Source organism: Schistocerca piceifrons, chromosome 6 (genome assembly GCF_021461385.2).
Source record: "Schistocerca piceifrons isolate TAMUIC-IGC-003096 chromosome 6, iqSchPice1.1, whole genome shotgun sequence".
NCBI classification, from domain to species: Eukaryota; Metazoa; Arthropoda; class Insecta; order Orthoptera; family Acrididae; genus Schistocerca; species Schistocerca piceifrons.
Window position 1 is genome coordinate 356,262,878 of NC_060143.1, and position 19,952 is coordinate 356,282,829.

Genomic DNA, 19,952 nt, shown 5'->3' on the forward strand with positions numbered 1-19,952 from the left:
GTATCTGAGTAACTTTTCGGTTTATCTTCATATCGCAGAACTATACAATAACTTTGGAGAACGCCAGAGTGCTTATTTTTATTTACATCCTTGTTTATAGTATTTGAGCTTGTACGCACTGTATGTTCCTATAATGTATTTGAGGGTTACAACGCCACAGTTTTTGCTGTTTAAAGGCATAAATGGCATCCGTGCATTGTCTTCAGACGCTAGTAGTATATTAGATAATGGTCTGTTTATTTGTAGTTGAAAATGAAACTTGCGGGCCGATTTATTCTTCTGTAATAAGTTAGTTATTTGTGTGTTGTAGTTCGGAGCAGCGAGACTGTCGAAACAGTTCCCATTGTAACACCAAGAACTCTGAATTTTCCACCGCGTTTTGAGAAGCCAAGAGAAGCATGGGTGGAAAATATGGACACTGTTGAGGAACGAAAATTGGGAATTATAAACCTTCATCCAGAAGTTTTTGGTGCACCTCCGAGGATAGATCTCATACATGAAAATGCAAGGTGGCAGCGAATGTACAGATTTGTTGTAAGTTTACCGTAGAATGTGACAGACGCCCCAAATATTCGCATAGTTCGAAATTTTGTACAAATTTCTGTCTTTGCTTGGCAGAGCTACGCACACACGAAGACTAGGGCAGAAGTTCGTGGAGGCGGTCGGAAACCGTGGCCTCAGAAAGGACTGGGAAGAGCTCGACATGGTAGTATACGATCGCCCATATGGAAAGGCGGTGGTGTTGCACATGGACCACGATCTCCGACGCCACACTTTTATATGTTACCATTTTACACAAGAATACATGGATTGATCAGTATGTTGTCAGTGAAACTTGCACAGGTAAATGTCTCTTACGCATATTCTTCTACTGAACCGTGATTTAATTCAGTAATTAAATTTTGTGGGCAAGTGTTGCATACCACATAGAACAAGCCTGATTTCAGTGGTAGACCTACTCTGTTTTAGTTCAAGACTGGATGAGTTCAAATAGCCATCTTCCAGGAAAGCACAAATGTCATGCTTGATAATCCTTAGTGGAAAAGAACACGCATGAGATCTGATCTGATTACTGCATTTGAGTTTACATAATGAGTATAGTATTGTTACACGAGTCTTGCTGCCACGTTATCACAAATAGGAAAATAATGTAGGAATTGTAGCATAGGCCAATAAATAAATGTTACAAGTGCAGGCTATTTTCCTTGAATAGTGATCCCATGAACATAGCAATTATCCACGAGGCTTAAGTATTCTTTCACCAGTGACTGCCTTTTGATCAGTTTTGAAGCTGTTTAGATACTTCAGTCAGGCTTCATGTAATACCACTTCCGTTCGTTTCAAAAACAATCGACCAAACTGTCATATTCCTAGCAACTTCCTGTTGCATGTTAATTTCTTCACAAATTCATAATCAGAGAAGTATCACCTTAAAGTCTACCCAAGACCTAGAGCTGCATTGCAGATTAGTCTTTGCCTAATTTTCCTTCCAAATGCCCTCCACCATTATCATTACAGAACCCGGCAAACACAGTGGTCAGTATTAGAGACTCCAGAAGTAATCCATTACTCTTTATCAAAGCAGGACAGAACAGCTAAACCAAAGATTGCAGTACCATCTGTCAGCTTTGACCCATGACATCATCAAGATAGTGGACACCCCTTATTAAAGCACATGCAAACAGATGCAAGCCATTTTGGAATGAATTTTCACTCTGCAGCAGAATGTGCAATTATATGAATCTTAGTGGCAGGTTTAAACTGTGTGCCGGACAGGACTCAAACCAGGGACCTTTGCCTATTGTGGGCTAGTGCTTTACCAATTGAGCTACCCACCAGCAATATCTGATCTCCTACCTTCCAAACTTCTCAGAAATTTTCCTGCATAGCTTGCGGGACTAGTGCTCCTGAAAGAAAAGGTATTGTAGGGACATGGCATAGGCACAGCGTGGGGGATTGATTCCAGAATTTTCACTCTGCAGTAGAATGTACACTGATGTGAAACTTCCTGGTGGGAAAACTGTGCCTTGAGTCATACCCAGGTATCACAATTGCCCACAAAAGGCAAAAGTCCCAGGTTCCAGGCCTTGCCCAGTTTTAATCTACCAATAAGTTTCATGTCAGCACACACTCCTCTGCAGAGTGAAAATTCATTCAACCCCCAAGCTGAGCCTAGGCTATGTCTCCACAGTATCCTTTCTTCAGTGAGTGCCTTTCCTGCAAGTTACACAGGAGACCTCCTGTGAAGTTTGGAAGGCAGGAGACAATATACTAGTGGAAGTAAAGCTATGAGGATGGGTTGTGTTCTGAATTGTGCTCAGGTAGTACAGTTGCTAGAGCATTTGCCCACGAAAGGCAAAGGTCCCTGTTTTGAGTCCCAGCCCGGCATACAGTTCTAATCTCCTGCAAAGTTTCAGTCCAAGAAACAAATAATTGCAGAAATACATGAAAACTAAAGAGACAACTGCAGGGATTAGATGGTTTGAGGTGTAGAAGAAACTAATAATACAAACATCCTAAAAATGAAGCCATACCAATACAAATACTATTGCAAAAATAAGGCAAATAAAATCCTCACCAAAAAAAGAAAAAGAAGAAAGAAAAAAAAACAACAACAACTTGTATCGGAAATTTTACTTGATCTATGTACTTCAAACAAAGTCCAGGAACCCCCACACATAACTACAAAACCTGGTTCTGCAAATGTCGTGTGACCTGTTTATTGTAAGGGCCATCCTCTGGGGCTGGAAACCATCAGGATGCAGACTGAGGACAATCGGAATTATTCCATTTATTACTGAAAATACAAGTTGTTGCTTCTGCTGTGTCAACTGGCAGCTATGCAATCCAGAGAAGAATCCAATGGCGGACTCATGGTAGCTGAGGACACTGCAGCAGCTCAGAGTGGAAATTGGTAACGCCCTGAGGATACTCAATTCCTCCCAGATCACTGCGTGCATTGTCCTCACAGGTGGATGACGATGCCAAATGCTGTGTAGCTATGCTGCATGCTGAACCTGGCCCACTGGTACTGTAGGCCTTTAGACCTATGTGACCGCTGTAGTTAAGGCCATCTTCTGCCCTAGACCAGAGTAATGTTCGTAGACCCCAGACTTGTGTTGACATCAGTACTAGATGCTGGACTCTTATCAGCTGTGACTTCATATCACTGTTTGCCTCATAGGGCACCACTGGAAGGCCAGCACTAGAACATTCTCACAAACGATATGTTACCATACCATAACCAGAGAATTGAGTGTGAATGATTTGAACTTCACTGATTGTGTGCCAAAGGTAAAGGGGGTGGAGTATTTGTGTCATTGAGGAAAGGTTCTGCTCTATGACATCATCTGTAATGACCGAATCAATTCTGCTCTTCCCAAGTCATCAGTCGTCTTCATTTCTGCTACATATACTACACACAATTTGTTACAGGATCTTTACTGTTTGCTAGAAGTTGTTGCAGTCTACTTCTAGTCTGACCAAAATTACTGCTGGATTGACACTTCGGCAGGAACGTGTGGAGCCATGGAACAGACTTGCCACATCACACATGAAATACACATGCAATCTTACATTTCATTCAACTCACTGCAACAGGAAAACTATTCACTTTATGAATATGGAACTTGCATCAGTGTGTTCTGAAAAAATTGCACTATGTTTTGATTTTAGTTTCATCTGCAGCAACACATTACTGAGGTGATATTCGGACAATTTAGGGAAGTACATTTTATCACGATGTTACCGAATTTTCGATGTTTGGGGAAACTTTTTTGTTGTTGAAGTAAGGAGAAAGCATTATGCGAGTGAAATCTTAAGAATGCATCATATTTTCATATGTTCAAAAGCGGAACCCTGTTGGAGATCCCAAATGTGAGATAATTTGAGTTAAATAAGGCTCCGGCTCTCAGCTGATACACATCTACTGAGCAGCAAGTAAAGTGTTTATCTTTTCCTGTGTTTTCCATGTAGTGCATTTCATGCATGTTTCTCTATTTGAGAGGTTTAATCTCATGTTTTTATAGGTGTAAATTCATTCAGTGTGTAGCGCTGTAGTTGCTCGCTGAACAGCCTAATACGTAACTCATTAACACATCAGCTTCCATTGGTGACAAATCAGGAAGGTAGCAAGTTGCATATCTAGGATTGTCTGCTTTTGTACTTCACTTCTTCAGTTAGTCTTGCTAGGATGGCTAGTATGTGTGCATGCTGTGTGCAGATGCAGGAGGAGCTGGCTGTGGTTCACGAACAGCTGAATGCACTTTTGGCTACGGTCAGTCACCATCAGGCTGCTGCCTCATGGTGTAGCAGTAGTGGAGAATTTGGCACATTACATGAGGCACCTGAGGTGTCACTTCTTTTGCCCACAGGCTGTGCTTCCGAGGCACTTCCTAGTGCACAAGACACAGTGGATCCGCCCTCACAGCAGGGTGAGTGGCAGATGGTTGCTCACTGCGTAGGGCCAATGTGTAGACTGGCCACCTGGCCTCGCCCATTCACCCTGTGAGTAGGCAGGTGTGCACTCCTTCAGCAAGGTCCAAGCGAGCACACAAGGGAGGGGGGATTTACTAGTTATTGGGAGCTCCAATGTTAGATGTGTTATGGAGCCTCTTAGGCAGATAGGATGTGTTATGGAGCCTCTTAGGCAGATAGGATGTGTTATGGAACCTCTTAGACAGATAGCAATCAGGGCTGGAAAGAAACCCTATGTGTGCTTGGTATGTCTGCTGTGGGGCATCATCTGAGATGTGAAGGCAGCCTTGCCTGTGGCTATCAAGCGTGCAGGGTGGAGTCATCTGCATGTTGTGGCTCATGTCAGCACCAGTGACGCTTGTCGCATGGATTATGAGGTGATCCTCAGTTCGCACAAGTGGCTGATGGAGGTGGTGAAGACTGCTGGTCTTGTGCATGGGGTGCAAGCAGAGATCGCAGTTAACAGCGTTGTTCCCAGAGTTGATCGGGGTCCTTTGGTTTGGAGCCGAGTAGAGGGTCTTAACCAAAGGCTTCATCAACTCTGTGACGGTGTTGGCTGCAGATTTCTAGATCTGCATTATCGTGTGGGGATTTGTAGGGCTCCCCTGGCCAAGTCAGGTGTGCACTACAGTGCACAAAGGAAGCGGGTACTCAGGTAGAAGAGTACTTGTGGGGTGACATGAGGGGTTTTTAGGCTAGGCAGTCGTATAAGTTGCGCTGATGAACACTCGCCAGTCGGTATGCAGCAAGGGAAGTAAAACATCACTCAGAATAAAGACACACTTTGACTTTCACAATTTATCAGTAAACTGTTGAAGTATTTGTAATAAAGTTCCCGAATTTACTACCCTCCAGGTAAGTTCTTGATCTCAAATTATTCTTGGGACCGAGAGCTGGCTGGAACTCAAAGTGGAAAGCTCTGAGATACTTAGCGAGTCATGAAACATATATAGGAAAGACAGATTACATGCCATAGGTGGGAGTGTTCGTTGCAGTTCACAAAGATATTGTCTGTATTAAGGTCAAAGTTGAGTGTGACTGTGAAGTCATCTGGTCGCGTATAACAGGTGTAGGTGAAACCAAGTTAATTGTGGGGCCTACGGTCAATAGCGCATAAACACCCAGATCATGCAATACTGTTTGGAGGCGACTTTAACTTGCCAAGTGTGAACTGGGATGTCTATAGATTCATTGCATGGGGTTCAGACAGATGATCATATGAAATACTTTTGAACACGTTTTCTGAAAATTTTGTTGAGAAACTAGCTGGGCAGTCCACACACACTGGAAATATCTTAGACCTTGTAGCTACCAATAGGCTAGACCTTATTTACAATGTCAGTATAGGAACATGTTGGGGCGATCATGATGTCATTATAGCAATTATGATCACAAAAGTTAATATATCAGTCAAGAAGTCTAGGAGTGTTTTTCTGCTAGATAGAGTAGATAAGCAGTTATTAACGTTACCCTTAGACAGTAAATTGCTATCACTTAATTCCAGTAAGATGGATGTAGAGGAATTATGGCCAAAGTTTAAGCAGATTGTAAATAGTGGTCTGGAGAGTTATATGCCTAGTAAGTGGATAAAGGATGGAAAAGATCCATCATGGTTTAATAACAAAATTAGGCGGTTGCTGAGGGAACAGAGACTGTTGCACTCACAGTTCAAAAGGGAATGCATAAGTGATGACAAGCAGTGGTTAGTAGACATTCATGCGTCTGTGAGAAGGTCTATGGGTGAAGCATACAACAACTACCACCGTCACACCTTAGCAAAAGATCTGGCAGAGAACCTGAGAAAATTGTGGTTGTGTGTAAAATCGCCAAGCGGGTCAAAGGCTTCTATTCAGTCTGTTGTTGACCAGTCTGGTGTGGCAGTTGAAGATAGCAAAACAAAAGCTGAAGTTTTAAATTTCAGATTCAAGAAATCATTCACACGGGAGAACTGTACAAACATACCATCATTTGACCATCGGACAACAACAATTAAATGATAAATGATAAGGTGCATTATCTGGTACAATTGTTGACTGGTTTCTAAGAGTTGGTATTAGTGAATCTTCAAACCACTGTGCAACTGTAATATGGTTCATTTTTTGTGATAATCTCCTGGTGGGTGTGTGTGTGTTTTTTTAAAATGTGGGGGACTGTTTGGGAGAAAACCCTGGAAAGTGCCTGCATGAAGTTTGCCATCCTTGCCAGAAGGTATTGCCATTGTTCCTCTAACTGTGTCATCTGTCCATCCCTGCTTGACAATGTGACCAGAACTGACCCACGTTTTGTCAAGCCACATCACTTCGTCGATATTTATACAACGAATACCCCTTAAAAGTTGGCATCGCCATGCAGCTATATATTCCCTCTCCATCAACAGTTTATGGCCACAGAAATGTCCATATTGAAGGCTAAGGTTATGTGAAAGTGTGGATGAGAATGTGCCACTGCCTTGAAAAAGTCCTGATTTTTTTAAAGTGTGACCAGTAACTTCCTGAGCATTGGATGTTCCTTCCTGTGATAGTAATCATAAACATGACAATGAATCATATCCCCAGCAAACAAATCAATATTGGTAATCTGCTTATCCATATGATGTTTTTTCCCAGGGGTGTTAAGTTTTGATGGTTCTTCAGCTTCCTTTTCTTTGTAGAACAATTCCTTCCCAATCTTCACAACAGTGTTTTTGTGTATATTGAAAGCTGCAGCAGTTCACTTTATCACTTTGGTAATGAAGAGCCACCATTAAGTTTTTCATTCTCAAAGTAGACACGTAATGGACAGATCATTACTCTTGACTGTCCTCTTATGGCAATCCTCTGGCCAAGAGAACAACGTCAAACTTTTACACTTACAACTTTCAATGAACTTCCCACTGACATCATTGAGTACCACACAATGGACAACAGTAACAACAAATAACAGTAACAATTCCTACAACCATAAAAACGAATACACAGAAAGCTACAGGGTGCAACAATCACACAGGACAGCAGGGTGGCTGCAAATGAAGCCCACTGCAAGCAGGAAGTGTTGTTTGGGATAAAGATTTGGCAACTTCGGGGATTTGCTGCAGCTACAGGTAGCATGCTGTTGGTAGAAAGTGGCCTGTGTCTGCCACATGGTTCTCTCCGCTTACCGCTTCCATCCTCGCTAAAGTAATTTTGGACAGACTATAGTTTGTCTAAAGTAATGTTACAGGAGTAGTGAAGGCAGTTCAGTCTGCACTGTTCTAACTATTTTCTGCTGAATTTCTCCTCAGTTTCTTTTAAGAGTGTCGAGGTGACTGTCTTCCTGACCCGGAAACAGTCTTGAAATGTTTACACTTCCTGGCTGACAGCTGGCAACACTTCCACGTGATTAACAATGATTGTTCGAATTTCTTACTAATTGTGTCCCATAACATTCCCTTCCACTTTTTCTGTCTGTCTTGTTAACTATCTTACATATTTACATTCACTTTGAACCTTTTGTTCAATTGATCACAAAAATCTAATCCTGCCTCAGCATTATTTTTAAGGCTTGCTTCTTTTTACCCTTTACTCTAAAATCTCTTACATATTAGTATGAATCAATACCAAAGAAATTTCAATAATGATTGTTCCTTTGCACGATTTACTCTCTTCGTGAGGCAAAAGTAGACTGCTCAAATAAAAGCTAGTATCACCATAAAACTGGTGGTTGATACACTGATTGTCAAGATATTTTTTCTATGCTTTCCTTGATATCTTCAAACCTGCTGTGACATTAGATCTAGTGAAATTTATCCTTTTTATGCAATGACTAATTCACTATTGTCCGTATTAAAAGGCGTTCTAAAGTAGCATTGAGGAAGGTTAGGTTTTGCATGTGTAACATGCTAAAAGGTTTCTCTGGCCAATACAACACTGGTTGAGTTCCTGTACTTATCATGGTACCTATAATTGAAGCAGGAAGGTGAAACTTTGTTCTGACTGTTTCACACTTGGTTCCATTTCCTAATAATGTACTTTGTTTTAACTCTAATTTTGTATTCCCTGTGAATGTTATTGTAGCAATTTAATGTTACTGTGGCTGGTGAAATCATAGAATATAACAAGTGATTGCCAGTCCTCTGAAAATGTGGCTGCAGCATTGATACTACTTTTTAGTCTTGTGCTTCCATGTTCCTTAGGAACAACTGAATCATTTGTCTGTTTGAACTACCTGTGCTAGACAAATGGTGACTAATTCTGTGACACAATTGCTAAGATCTCCTTTTGACATAACAGCATGTGTATCTCTTTGCCCTCCCCCAAGTAACTCTTGATTAGATTGCACTTGTACCGACTTACCAATAATTTTCCATTTGACAGAATCTGGATGAAATGTGAAACACTGGTAAGAGAATTTAAACTTGCAACTAGAAACTGTACATTAATATATGCCCTAGCTTGATCTGAATAAACTTATTGTAGAAATTTGAAAGAAAAGTGCTATATCACTTTTCATTATGGTACAATGTGCCATATCCCTGTTGGAAATTCTGTTTTTGCTTGCTGCAATCATACTAGAAACTGCTGTGGTGTCAACAATTTGTACTTAACCGTCCATGTGTGGAATGATGTATCACTTCTTGTGCCCTTTCAGTTTCTATTCTCGCATCTCCCAAGCTGTTCACTAGTTCACGTTGCACTCTGGCTGTTATTGGCTTTTCACCTACTGTCCTTAACTGATTCTGTATCGTACTTAAATCTTTACTCAATGTTCCCATTGTTATTTTTGTTTACTGTTGCTAATCTCTTGTTATTTTGTGCATTGTTCTCATTATGTTTAACACCCCCAGTTCTATATTTGTATTTTGTGTCATATGCCAGCTAACTGTTGTTTCTGTGTTCCTTGCTATTTCTTATACTATCCCTATTGTACTACTTAAATCTGTGATGTCATCATTATCTGCTGTCTCGAATATCAGTTTTAAAAATTTCCCACCAGCATCTACCCAACCTCTTTTCTTTCATTCTAGCATATCTGGGATTATCTCTGTCATCTGCTGTAACTGAGCCCGAAGTTTCTGTAGATATATTAGCATTTCCCCTCTTTCCACTTCCGTAGATATATTTATGAGCATATTCTGTAAATGATGAATTTATTTCTTACCTTTCAGAGTGAATTTTAATGAACCATTTGTGGTTCATGAGAAGTACATCTGGTTGTCATCAGAACAAGATCCCATTTTCCAACAGCTGGATTTTAATTACCTCTCCGACACCACCTAGCGGAAAGGAATTACCTTGAATCCTCCCCCTCCTCAGGAAAAAAGCATATCTACAAAAAATTAGTATAGCAAACTAAAAACATATTAATCTAGGTAACCCAACACAATACACAATTGTTCTGTGAAGTATACCTAGACCTAAGCTCTTAAGGTATAATCTGTGTTACTCTTTTGTTCCAATAATATTAATGTAGGTAACCCAACACAAAATTAAAGACAACATACAAGCTCTGTGGTACTCTCATTCCAAGTGGTAATTTCTTTTTCTGTGGTAATGGTGCAGGTATTTGCAGTAACACGTTAACTGTACTCTTAGAAGGTTTAGCTGGACTAACATTTACAACTGAAGTTTTCATTGGTTATTGCATGACATTTGCCAGTGAAGTCATCTCCACTACCTGGTATGGTCCTTGAAACTTTGTCAAGAATTTCTTGGTTTTACCCTTTGGGATGTATGGATTTGCTAGTGGAACTCATTGTTCTACTCTCTACTGAGGTAATCTATTTGTACCCTGCCCAATCCACTCTTGACACTCCAATGCCTTTGTGTTTGCACATTTCACTCATTGACAAACTCCTTTTTAATGTTGTTGTTGTTGTTGTTGTTGTTGTTGTGGTCTTCAGTCCTGAGACTGGTTTGATGCAGCTCTCCATGCTACTCTATCCTGTGCAAGCTTCTTCATCTCCCAGTACCTACTGCAACCTACAACCTTCTGAATCTGCTTGGTGTATTCATCTCTTGGTCTCCCTCTACGATTTTTACCCTCCACACTGCCCTCCAGTACCAAATTGCTGATCCCTTGATGCCTCAGAACATGTCCTACCAACCGAGCCCTTCTTCTAGTCAAGTTGTGCCACAAACTTCTCTTCTCCACAATCCTATTCAATACTTTCTCATTAGTTATGTGATCAACCCAACTAATCTTCAGCATTCTTCTGTAGCACCACATTTCGAAAGCTTCTATTTTCTTCTTGTCCAAACTATTTATCGTCCATGTTTCACTTCCATACATGGCTACAATCCATACAAATACTTTCAGAAACGAATTCCTGACACTTAAATCTATACCTGATGTTAACTAATTCCTCTTCTTCAGAAACGCTTTCCTTGCCATTGCCAGTCTACATTTTATACCCTCTCTACTTTGACCATCATCAGTTATTTTGCTCACCAAATAGCAAAACTCCTTTACTACTTTAAGTGTCTCATTTCCTAATCTAATTCCCTCAGCATCACCCGACTTAATTTGACTACATTCCAAGATCCTCATTTTGCTTTTGTTGATGTTCATCTTACATCCTCCTTTCAAGACACTGTCCACTCCGTTCAACTGCTCTTCCAAGTCCTTTGCTGTCTCTGACAGAATTACAATGTCATTGGCGAACCTCAAAGTTTTTATTTCCTCTCCATGGATTTTAATACGTACTCCGAATTTTTCCTTTGTTTCCTTTACTGCTTCCTCAATATACAGATTGAATAACATCGGGGAAAGGCTACAACCCTGTCTCACTCCCTTCCCAACCACTGCTTCCCTCTCATGCCCCTCGACTCTTATAACTGCCATCTGGTTTCTGTACAAATTGTAAATAGCCTTTCGCTCCCTGTATTTTACCCCTGCCACCTTTAGAATTTGAAAGAGAGTATTCCAGTCAACATTGTCAAAAGCTTTCTCTAAGTCTACAAATGCTAGAAACGTAAGTTTGCCTTTCCTTAATCTTTCTTCTAAGATAAGGCATAAGGTCAGTATTGCCTCACATGTTCCAACATTTCTACGGAATCCAAACTGATCTTCTACCAGTTTTCCATTCGTCTGTAAAGAATTCGCGTTAGTATTTTCCAGCTGTGACTTATTAAACTGATAGTTTGGTAATTTTCACATCTGCCAATACCTGCTTTCTTTGGGATTGGAATTATTATATTCTTTTTGAAGTCTGAGGGTATTTCGCCTGTCTCATACATCTTGCTCACCAGATGGTAGTTTTGTCGTGACTGGCTCTCTCAAGGCCGTCAGTAGTTCTAATGGAATGTTGTCTACTCCCGGGGCCTTGTTTCGACTCAGGTCTTTCAGTGCTCTGTCCAACTCTTCACGCAGTATTGTATTTCCCATTTCATCTTCATCTACATCCTCTTCCATTTCCATAATATTGTCCTCAAGTACACCGCCCTTGTATAGACCCTCTATATACTCCTGCCACCTTTCTGCTTTCCCTTCTTTGCTTAGGACTGGGTTTCCATCTGAGCTCTTGATATTCATACAAGTGGTTCTCTTTTCTCCAAAGGTCTCTTTAATTTTCCTGTAGGCAGTATCTATCTTACCCCTGGTGAGATAGGCCTCTACATCCTTACATTTGTCCTCTAGCCATCCCTGCTTAGCAGTTTTGCACTTCCTGTCAATCTCATTTTTGAGGCGTTTCTATTCCTTTTTGCCCGCTTCATTTACTGCATTTTTGTATTTTCTCCTTTCATCAATTAAATTCAATATTTCTTCTGTTACCCAAGGATTTCTACCAGCCCTCGTCTTTTTACTTACTTGATCGTCTGCTGCCTTCACTACTTCATCCCTCAAAGCTACCCATTTTTCTTCTACTGTATTTCTTTCCACCATTCCTGTCAATTGTTCTCTTATGCTCTCCCTGAAACTCTGTACAACTTCTGGTTCTTTCAGTTTATCAAGGTCCCATCTCCTTAAATTCCCACCTTTTTGCAGTTTCTTCAGTTTTGATCTACAGTTCATAACCAATAGATTGTGGTCAGAGTCCACATCTGCCCCTGGAAATGTCTTACAATTTAAAACCTGGTTCCTAAATCTCTATCTTACCATTATATAATCTATCTGAAACCTTCTAGTATATCCAGGGTTCTTCCATGTATACAACCTTCTTTCATGATTCTTGAACCAAGTGTTAGCTATGATTAATTTATGCTCTGTGCAAAATTCTACTAGGTGGCTTCCTCTTTCATTTCTTACCCCCAACCCATATTCACCTACTATGTTTCCTTCTCTCCCTTTTCCTACTCTCGAATTCCAGTCACCCCTGACTATTAAATTTTCGTCTCCCTTCACTACCTGAATAATTTCTTTTATCTTGTCATACATTTCATCAATTTCTTCATCATCTGCAGAGCTAGTTGGCATATAAACTTGTACTACTGTAGTATGCGTGTTTTGGCAAATTGCTTCATATGTTCGCTCTGTATTCCTATCTTTGGATGCAGTTAATCAACAGATGTTTACATCTGTCACACATACATTACACTTTGTATGGTGAAAGCCCTTCCCTATGTAGATTTTTGAGTTGTACATACTCACTGCTTAGCCTAAATAGGCATTCCAGTCTAAAAGTTGACTATTCACATAGTGACTTAACATCTTCACTGTGGTACATTGGACTCATTCTATACAACCATTAGCTTGTGATTGGAACAGACTAGCCCGCAATTATTGGACTCTCAATTGATGATGTAGTTGTTTCATCAGAACAGGCCTAAAATTAGTTTGTGGATCTGTGACTGTAGTTTCTGGTACACCAAACTAATCAGTTGTTAGCCATGGTTTGAGATATAGTGCTCACTTTCTGATCTGGTTTTGCTGTCATTACAAGGTATCTTGACAAATGGTTAATCATTGTCAGTACATTCTTAGTAGCCAATAAACTCCTATTAAATGGTCCTAACACGTCGATTCCTATTATTTGAAAAGGATTTTCCAAATCTCGTAATCTCTGAAGTTGTATCTTTTGGTGACTCAAATTTGTTCATTGTGCACATGAACTGCAACTTTTTACATTTTGTTCCTCATCTTTACATCATGTTTTCCACCAAAATGTGTGTGTGATCATCTGTCATTACTCCTACATCCATCACCTGATTGTACGTGATTATGTGCTTGTCATAACACATTGGTTTATAGTGCTGCAGGAGTAACAATGTATGTTCTGCTTTAGTTGACTTACAGAGTACAACTTCTTGCATAAGATATGTGGCTGTTTGCTGTAAACTTGGAATTCTGTATCCACTGCTTGCGCCTTTTTCAAATCTACCAAATTCAATTCTAATACTTGCAACACTGCAATTTTCCTACTGAGCGTATCCGCATTTGTGTGCTTGAACCAGGCGTATGAACTACATCACACTGAAACTCACTGAATTTTAGCCCGTCTTATTAAATGACGTAAAGGTTCTTTTAGTCTCCATAACCACTTCAAGGTTGTATGATCTGTAACTACTTTAAATTTACAGCTGTATAGACAGCAACAGAAATACAATGTTAACATCTGGTTTTCTGTAGTAAAATAATTGCACTAAGCCATATTCAGCTGGTGAGACACATAAGCTACTGTATGCTCTTCTCCATCTACAGATTGACTTAAAATGATGCCCAAAGCTGTATTGCTTGCATCACATAATAATATAAATCCTTTAGTAAATCAGGAAAAATTAATATAGGATCTGAAGTCAGTATATCATTCAAATTTTAAAACACTGCCTGACATTCTGGTGTCCACTGAAACACATCCCCTTTTTTCAATAACCTAGTCACTGGTTGTGCAATTTCCACAAAGCCTTTTATAAATTTTCAGTAATAATATGCGATATTCAAGAACTGATTGCAATTGCTGAACTGTTAATGGATCTGAAAAATCATGCACAACTAAAGTGAGACAAAGATCTGTCCTCACTCCATTTTCGCTAATAATATGCTCCAGGTAAGTAACTTGTGGGTGGGCAAAATTTATCAAAGCTTAATGTGAGACGAGCTGCTGTTTGAATTGTATCAAATGCTTCCCTTAATGCTTTGCATTTTCATCGAGATCTTTTTTTTTTTGGGGGGGGGGGGGGGGAGAAAAAGAAAGGTCATCATCCAAATAGACTATCCATTTTTACGTTTGCAGTTAATCAGATAGTTCACTTAGGCACTCTGCATGTTCATCTAGATCTTTTGAAAAAAAGAAGGAAAGAGGGGGAAAAAAAAAGTGTTGTCAACCAAGTAGACGATGCGTGTTTTTGGTTTTAAACCTCGAAGAACTCCATCTAACAAGTGGTGAAATGTTGCAGGTGGCTTTTTTAACCCAAAAGAATTCTGTGGGTAGTGACCATATGGTTTTGTAGAAGCTGTGTTTCAGGCTATTTTCTGGACGCACTTCAGTTGTTGATACCAAGTCCTTAATTCTATCATAGAAAAGACTTTACATTTCCCAGATTATCCAAAGTTTCAGCGATATTTGGAATTGGATTTGCATTTACTGTATGTTCATTTAAAAACCTATAATCACAACAGAATGTGTGTTTTCTTCTTCCGTCAGGTGAATTTTTCGGCATGGTTTCTGTGCTTGCTGACCAAGGACTATCATTGTGTTCTATTATTCCTTCTTTAAGCTGTTGATCTACAAAATGTTCAGTTAATGACTGGAGATGTTTTGTAGCCTATACTACTAACAGTGCACTGTTACAGGGCTACCTGTTGGAATGCAGTGCAGCATTATGGTTGTGGCTGGTAAAGGACCTGAATTAATCACATCTCTGTACCAAAGTAACAGTGACTCCATGACTGATAGGTCATTACCCTTTAAATGTCTAACCTCATTATGTAACACTGATGTGCTGACAGTTTGCTCAACACTGTAATCTATTTCTGATCCATCGAAATCATCTTTTTCGATTACTTTTAGTGTAGCTACTATCAATCCCTCCAGGAGACTTACTTTATTCATTACAAAATTATCCATGCTAATTGGCACCACAACCTGGCCATTTATTTCCCTACCATGTGCTATGCCTGACATTGGTTCTATTAAACATAAAGCTTGTTGTGGGACATTGATATCTATCATAACACAAATAAACTTTCCTGTGCCTGCTGGTAGTATGTCATGTGAAACAACTTTTAATGTACTTGTACACAGTTCAGTTGGTACTATGTTAGCAATGGGTGTACCTCGTGACACAGAAACATTTGCAACTGTTGCACTCAATTCAAACTTCTGTTTAGATGAAAAGTTGCCTCAACACTGAATACACATGATCAAGAAAGTCATCTTCCCACTGCAACACTTCACCTGAAAAGTTATAACGAATGCCATAGTCACGTGGCTTTAAAGCATGTACTAACTGTAACCAGCATGGACACATGTGTAGTATAATTTTCTTAAAACCTTCCTCAACATCATCTCTGGCTTCTTAAGTTCAATACTTGATTTCCGAATAGATTTCTTAGGATTACGAAGGTATGATGCTCTGACACAATCCACATCCCCTTCAGAAACTTTCAGTCATCTTGTGCTTTCCCCTTTACACACACATCCAATCATTTGAAATTGACTATACCATCAGTGGATTTTTTTGCCACATGGGGTAGCCAATTAAACTTTAAAAGAAACACTTGTTGAACTGGAATTCAAATCCACTTGTAGCAAACTGCAGAACACAAAACGCTTTATGCTCATGAGCCGCCATTGTGCGTGAGTAGTGCTGCAAGTGGGGGAACAAAAAATCAGTACTCTCACATGTGCTTATCTAAAACTTCGAGGTACTCTTTAATTGTTCCCTTGAACGAATACACTACAGTGCATACAGTTGATACTATTAAAATTTATAACTAGGACATTCTTTTATGGACACCCTGTACTACAAGTGGCATCCATTTAAACCTGCTTACTGTATTCAAGCCTTGGGCTCCCTTTACAATTTTTACCCCCCATATGTCCTTCCGTTGCCAAATTGATGACTCTGTGATGCTTTGGGTTGTGTCCTATCAATCAAACTCTTCTTTTAGTCAAGTTGTGTTACAAATTTATCTTTTTTCCAATTCCTTTTAGTGTCACTTCATTTACTATTCAATCTACGCATCAAATCTGTAACATTCTTCTATAGCATCCCCCCCCCCCCCCCCCCCCTCCCGCTGCGGGTCCAGGGGTTAGAATAGGATCAAGGTATTCCTGCCTGTCATAAGAGGTGACTAACAGAGTCTCACACTTTTTGGCCCTGTAAATTCAGGTCCCATTTCATGGTTTGACCTGCCACTTTCCAAATTCTCAGAAGTGCAGGCCATATGGGGAACGATGTCTTCCTTAGTGCCCTTAGATTTGATATCCTGAACCTCTTGTCATCATGGCTTTGCACCTCCACCTACAATTCAGCTATTTGGGCGAGGACACTTCCCAGGGCATGTCATCTACTTCCATTGTCTCCTGTCCTCTTTCACCCCCATGACAATATTGGATTTCTCTGTGCCCAATATCCAGCACGGTAGCCAGTCCATTGTGGTGGGGCCGTCATGTACCTATTTGGTGGTAGCCCCCTGACAACACAGGGATCGCACTGCTGATGCCTGAGCTGTAAACTCCCCATGTATGCCAAGGAGTAAATGCCTGTCTTCCCTGGGCATCAGGACTCCCGGCAATGGCCATTGTGCCAGGTGGCCTTTGCTGTGGCTGGGTGGAGCCTGTGGGGAAGAACCACTGATCAGAGTGGGTGGCATCAGGGCGGATGACCCACAATGAAGCAGACTAAGTCATCTCTTGTTGGTGACCGAACGGCACCAGCAGTCTCTATGAAGGGCAAGATCGAGTGCAGTGCTGACAGGTATGACCCAAAATCATTTCCCTCCCTCGCCACACCACAAGAGGAATGTAGGGCTACAGAAAGAAGAGAGCCCTATTCACTTCAGTATTTAGTCTGTAGTAGAATGGACGGGGACTCCTTTCTACCTACGAAGCCTCAATTTTTGGTTGAACATCTTGAGAATAAGTTTGGGGAAGTGACAGCACTGTCCAAGATGAGAGGCGGTGCAGTCTTGATTTAGACAGCATACCCAGCCCAATCCCGGGCGTTTCGCACCAATATAGAATGGCAGGTTGTTCATTTCATACAGCGTGTTTACTGGGGATCCAAAGACTGCAGGGTTGCTACCAGTGCCTTCATCTTGGCCTTTGGGTGATTCATTGCATGAAAAGGTCATCATGGTTTACCACTGTGACATTAAACCATATGTCCCTCCCCCTATGCGGCACTTTGAGTGCTGGAAATTCGGGCACGTCTTCCTGCTGCACTTCCAGTGCCACATGTCGAGACTGCAGATGTCCACTGCATTCAGATACTCCATGTGCGCCTCCTCCCACTTGTATCAACCATGGAGAGCAGCACTCCCCCTGCTCGCCAGACTGCACAGCATTCCACGAGGAGTGGAAAATCATGGCGTACAAGACCCTGGACCGGTTGATTTACCAAGAGGCTAAATGTAAATATGAATGATTACACACCGTTGGGTTGATGTCCACATATGCTGCAGCTACATTATCATCGCCATCACAAGTACACTTGTGCCACACTCTGTGCCATGAACAGTGGTCCCTCCAGGTCGCCAGAATACGTATGCCCCCTTGGCAGTAGGGAGCAAATCTCCTTCCGTTGCTTCCAAAGTACCTAGTTCTGGAGCAAGATCCCCCCCAAATGCAGGGGACATCGGTCCCCTCTCCCCAGCTGGAGAAGCAACAGTCTCCTTCGGCTCCTCTCATGCGGAAGGGGTCCCTTGGGACCGTCTCTCCCAAGGTCTCCATTAATGTCACAGAGGACACTCAGTAGTGGCTATAGGAGCCAAAAGCTGCAGGACATGGTCTTCCTCCATGCCTGAAGCTGCTTTGGAGAAGTCCTCCCAGCAAGCCCCTAAAGAGAAGTGAGTTGGCAAGCAAACAAAGAAGAAGTCTGCTAAGCAAAAGGACCCTCCAGTGGCCCAAACACCACCACTCCCTACCAATTCTGCATCTGAGGATGTGGGGATTGTAGTGTCCCCTGAGGGCCTGGATCTCACTGCTGCCTCATCCACAATAGGAATGGATACACATAATCAATGGCAGCAAGTGACCCTGAGGCATAACCTGCCTCCCTGTGCACTTCATGCCTTACCAGCCTCACGATAACATCATCCTCCAGTGGAATTGCTGCGGTTTTTTCCACCACCTGGCTGAGCTACAGTAACTGTTAAGCTTTACACCTGCTTTCTGCATTGCCCTCCAGGAAACCTGGTAGCTGGCAATGCAGACCCCTGCCCTCTGCCGCTATAGGGGATATTAAAAGAACTGTAGCGACTATAATAAAGTGTCAGGTGGAATTTGTGTCTATGTCCTGTACTCCGTATGCAGTGAACCTGCACCCCTTCAAACCCCTCTTCAAGCTGTGGCTGTCAGGATAAGGACAACACAGGAAATAACTGTCTGCAACGTATATCTTCTTCCAGATGGTGCAGTATCCCTGAACACATTGGCTGCACTGATTCATCAACTCCCTAAACCTTTCCTACTTTTTGGAGATTTTAACGCCTATAACCCCTTGTGGGGTGGCACCCTGCTTACTGGCCGAGGTAGAGATGTTGAAACTTTGCTATCTCAACTCAACATCTGCCTCTTAAATACTGGGGCCCCACACATTACAGTGTGGCTCATGGCACTTACTCGGCCATCGATTTATCGCTCTGCAGCCCAGGACTTCTCCCATCTGTCCAAGGCAGACTGAGAAGCTTTCACCTCTGCTGCCACCGTTGAATCTCCGTCGCATGGTACCATCGATGTGGTGGTTGAGTGGGTCACCAGAACAATAGTTTCTGCAACGGAAAACACGATCCCTTCTTCTTTAGAGTGCCCCCAGCAAAAGTCAGTACCTTGGTGGTCGTCAGAAATTGCTGAGGAAATTAAAGAGCGTCAGCAAGCTCTACAGCGGCACTCTTCCCTAGAGCACCTAATAACTTTTAAACTGCTCCATGCCTGTGTTTGCCAGCTTATAAAAAGACTGAAACAGGAATGTTGGGAGAGGTACTTCTCAACCATTGGGTGTTATATGTCACCTTCCCAAGTCTGGATGAAGATCAGGCTTGTTTGTGGGTACCAGACCCCGACGGGTGTCACTGGCATTAATATCAGTGGTGTGTTATCTACTGACACAAACGCAATTATCAAGCACTTTGCTGTGCACTATGCTCGAGCCTCCGTGTCGGGGAATTATCCCCCAGCCGTTCGCACCCTCAAACAGCGGATGGAAAAGAAAGCCCTCTCATTCACTGAACATCACAGTAAACCCTATAATGCTCCATTTACAGCACGGGAGCTCCTCAGTGCCCTTGCACATTGCCCCGACACAGCTCCTGGGCCAGATTGGATCCACAGTCAGATGATCAAACTCTCTTGTCTGACTACAAGCGACATCTCCTCGTCATCTTCAACCGGATCTGGTGCGATGGCATCTTTCCATCGC

General features: G+C 41.6%; 1 protein-coding gene across 1 annotated transcript in view; it reads left to right on the forward strand.

Moving 5' to 3' along the window:
• Positions 1 to 55: 55 nt before the first annotated feature.
• LOC124802709 (39S ribosomal protein L4, mitochondrial) overlaps positions 56 to 19,952 on the forward strand; it is a gene marked incomplete in the record, with an annotated part of 43,183 nt that continues 23,286 nt past the window's right edge. Inside the window, 3 exon segments of the mRNA XM_047263671.1 lie at positions 56 to 230; positions 311 to 534; positions 619 to 843. Of these exon segments, the coding sequence (XP_047119627.1) occupies positions 134 to 230; positions 311 to 534; positions 619 to 843 (546 nt within the window).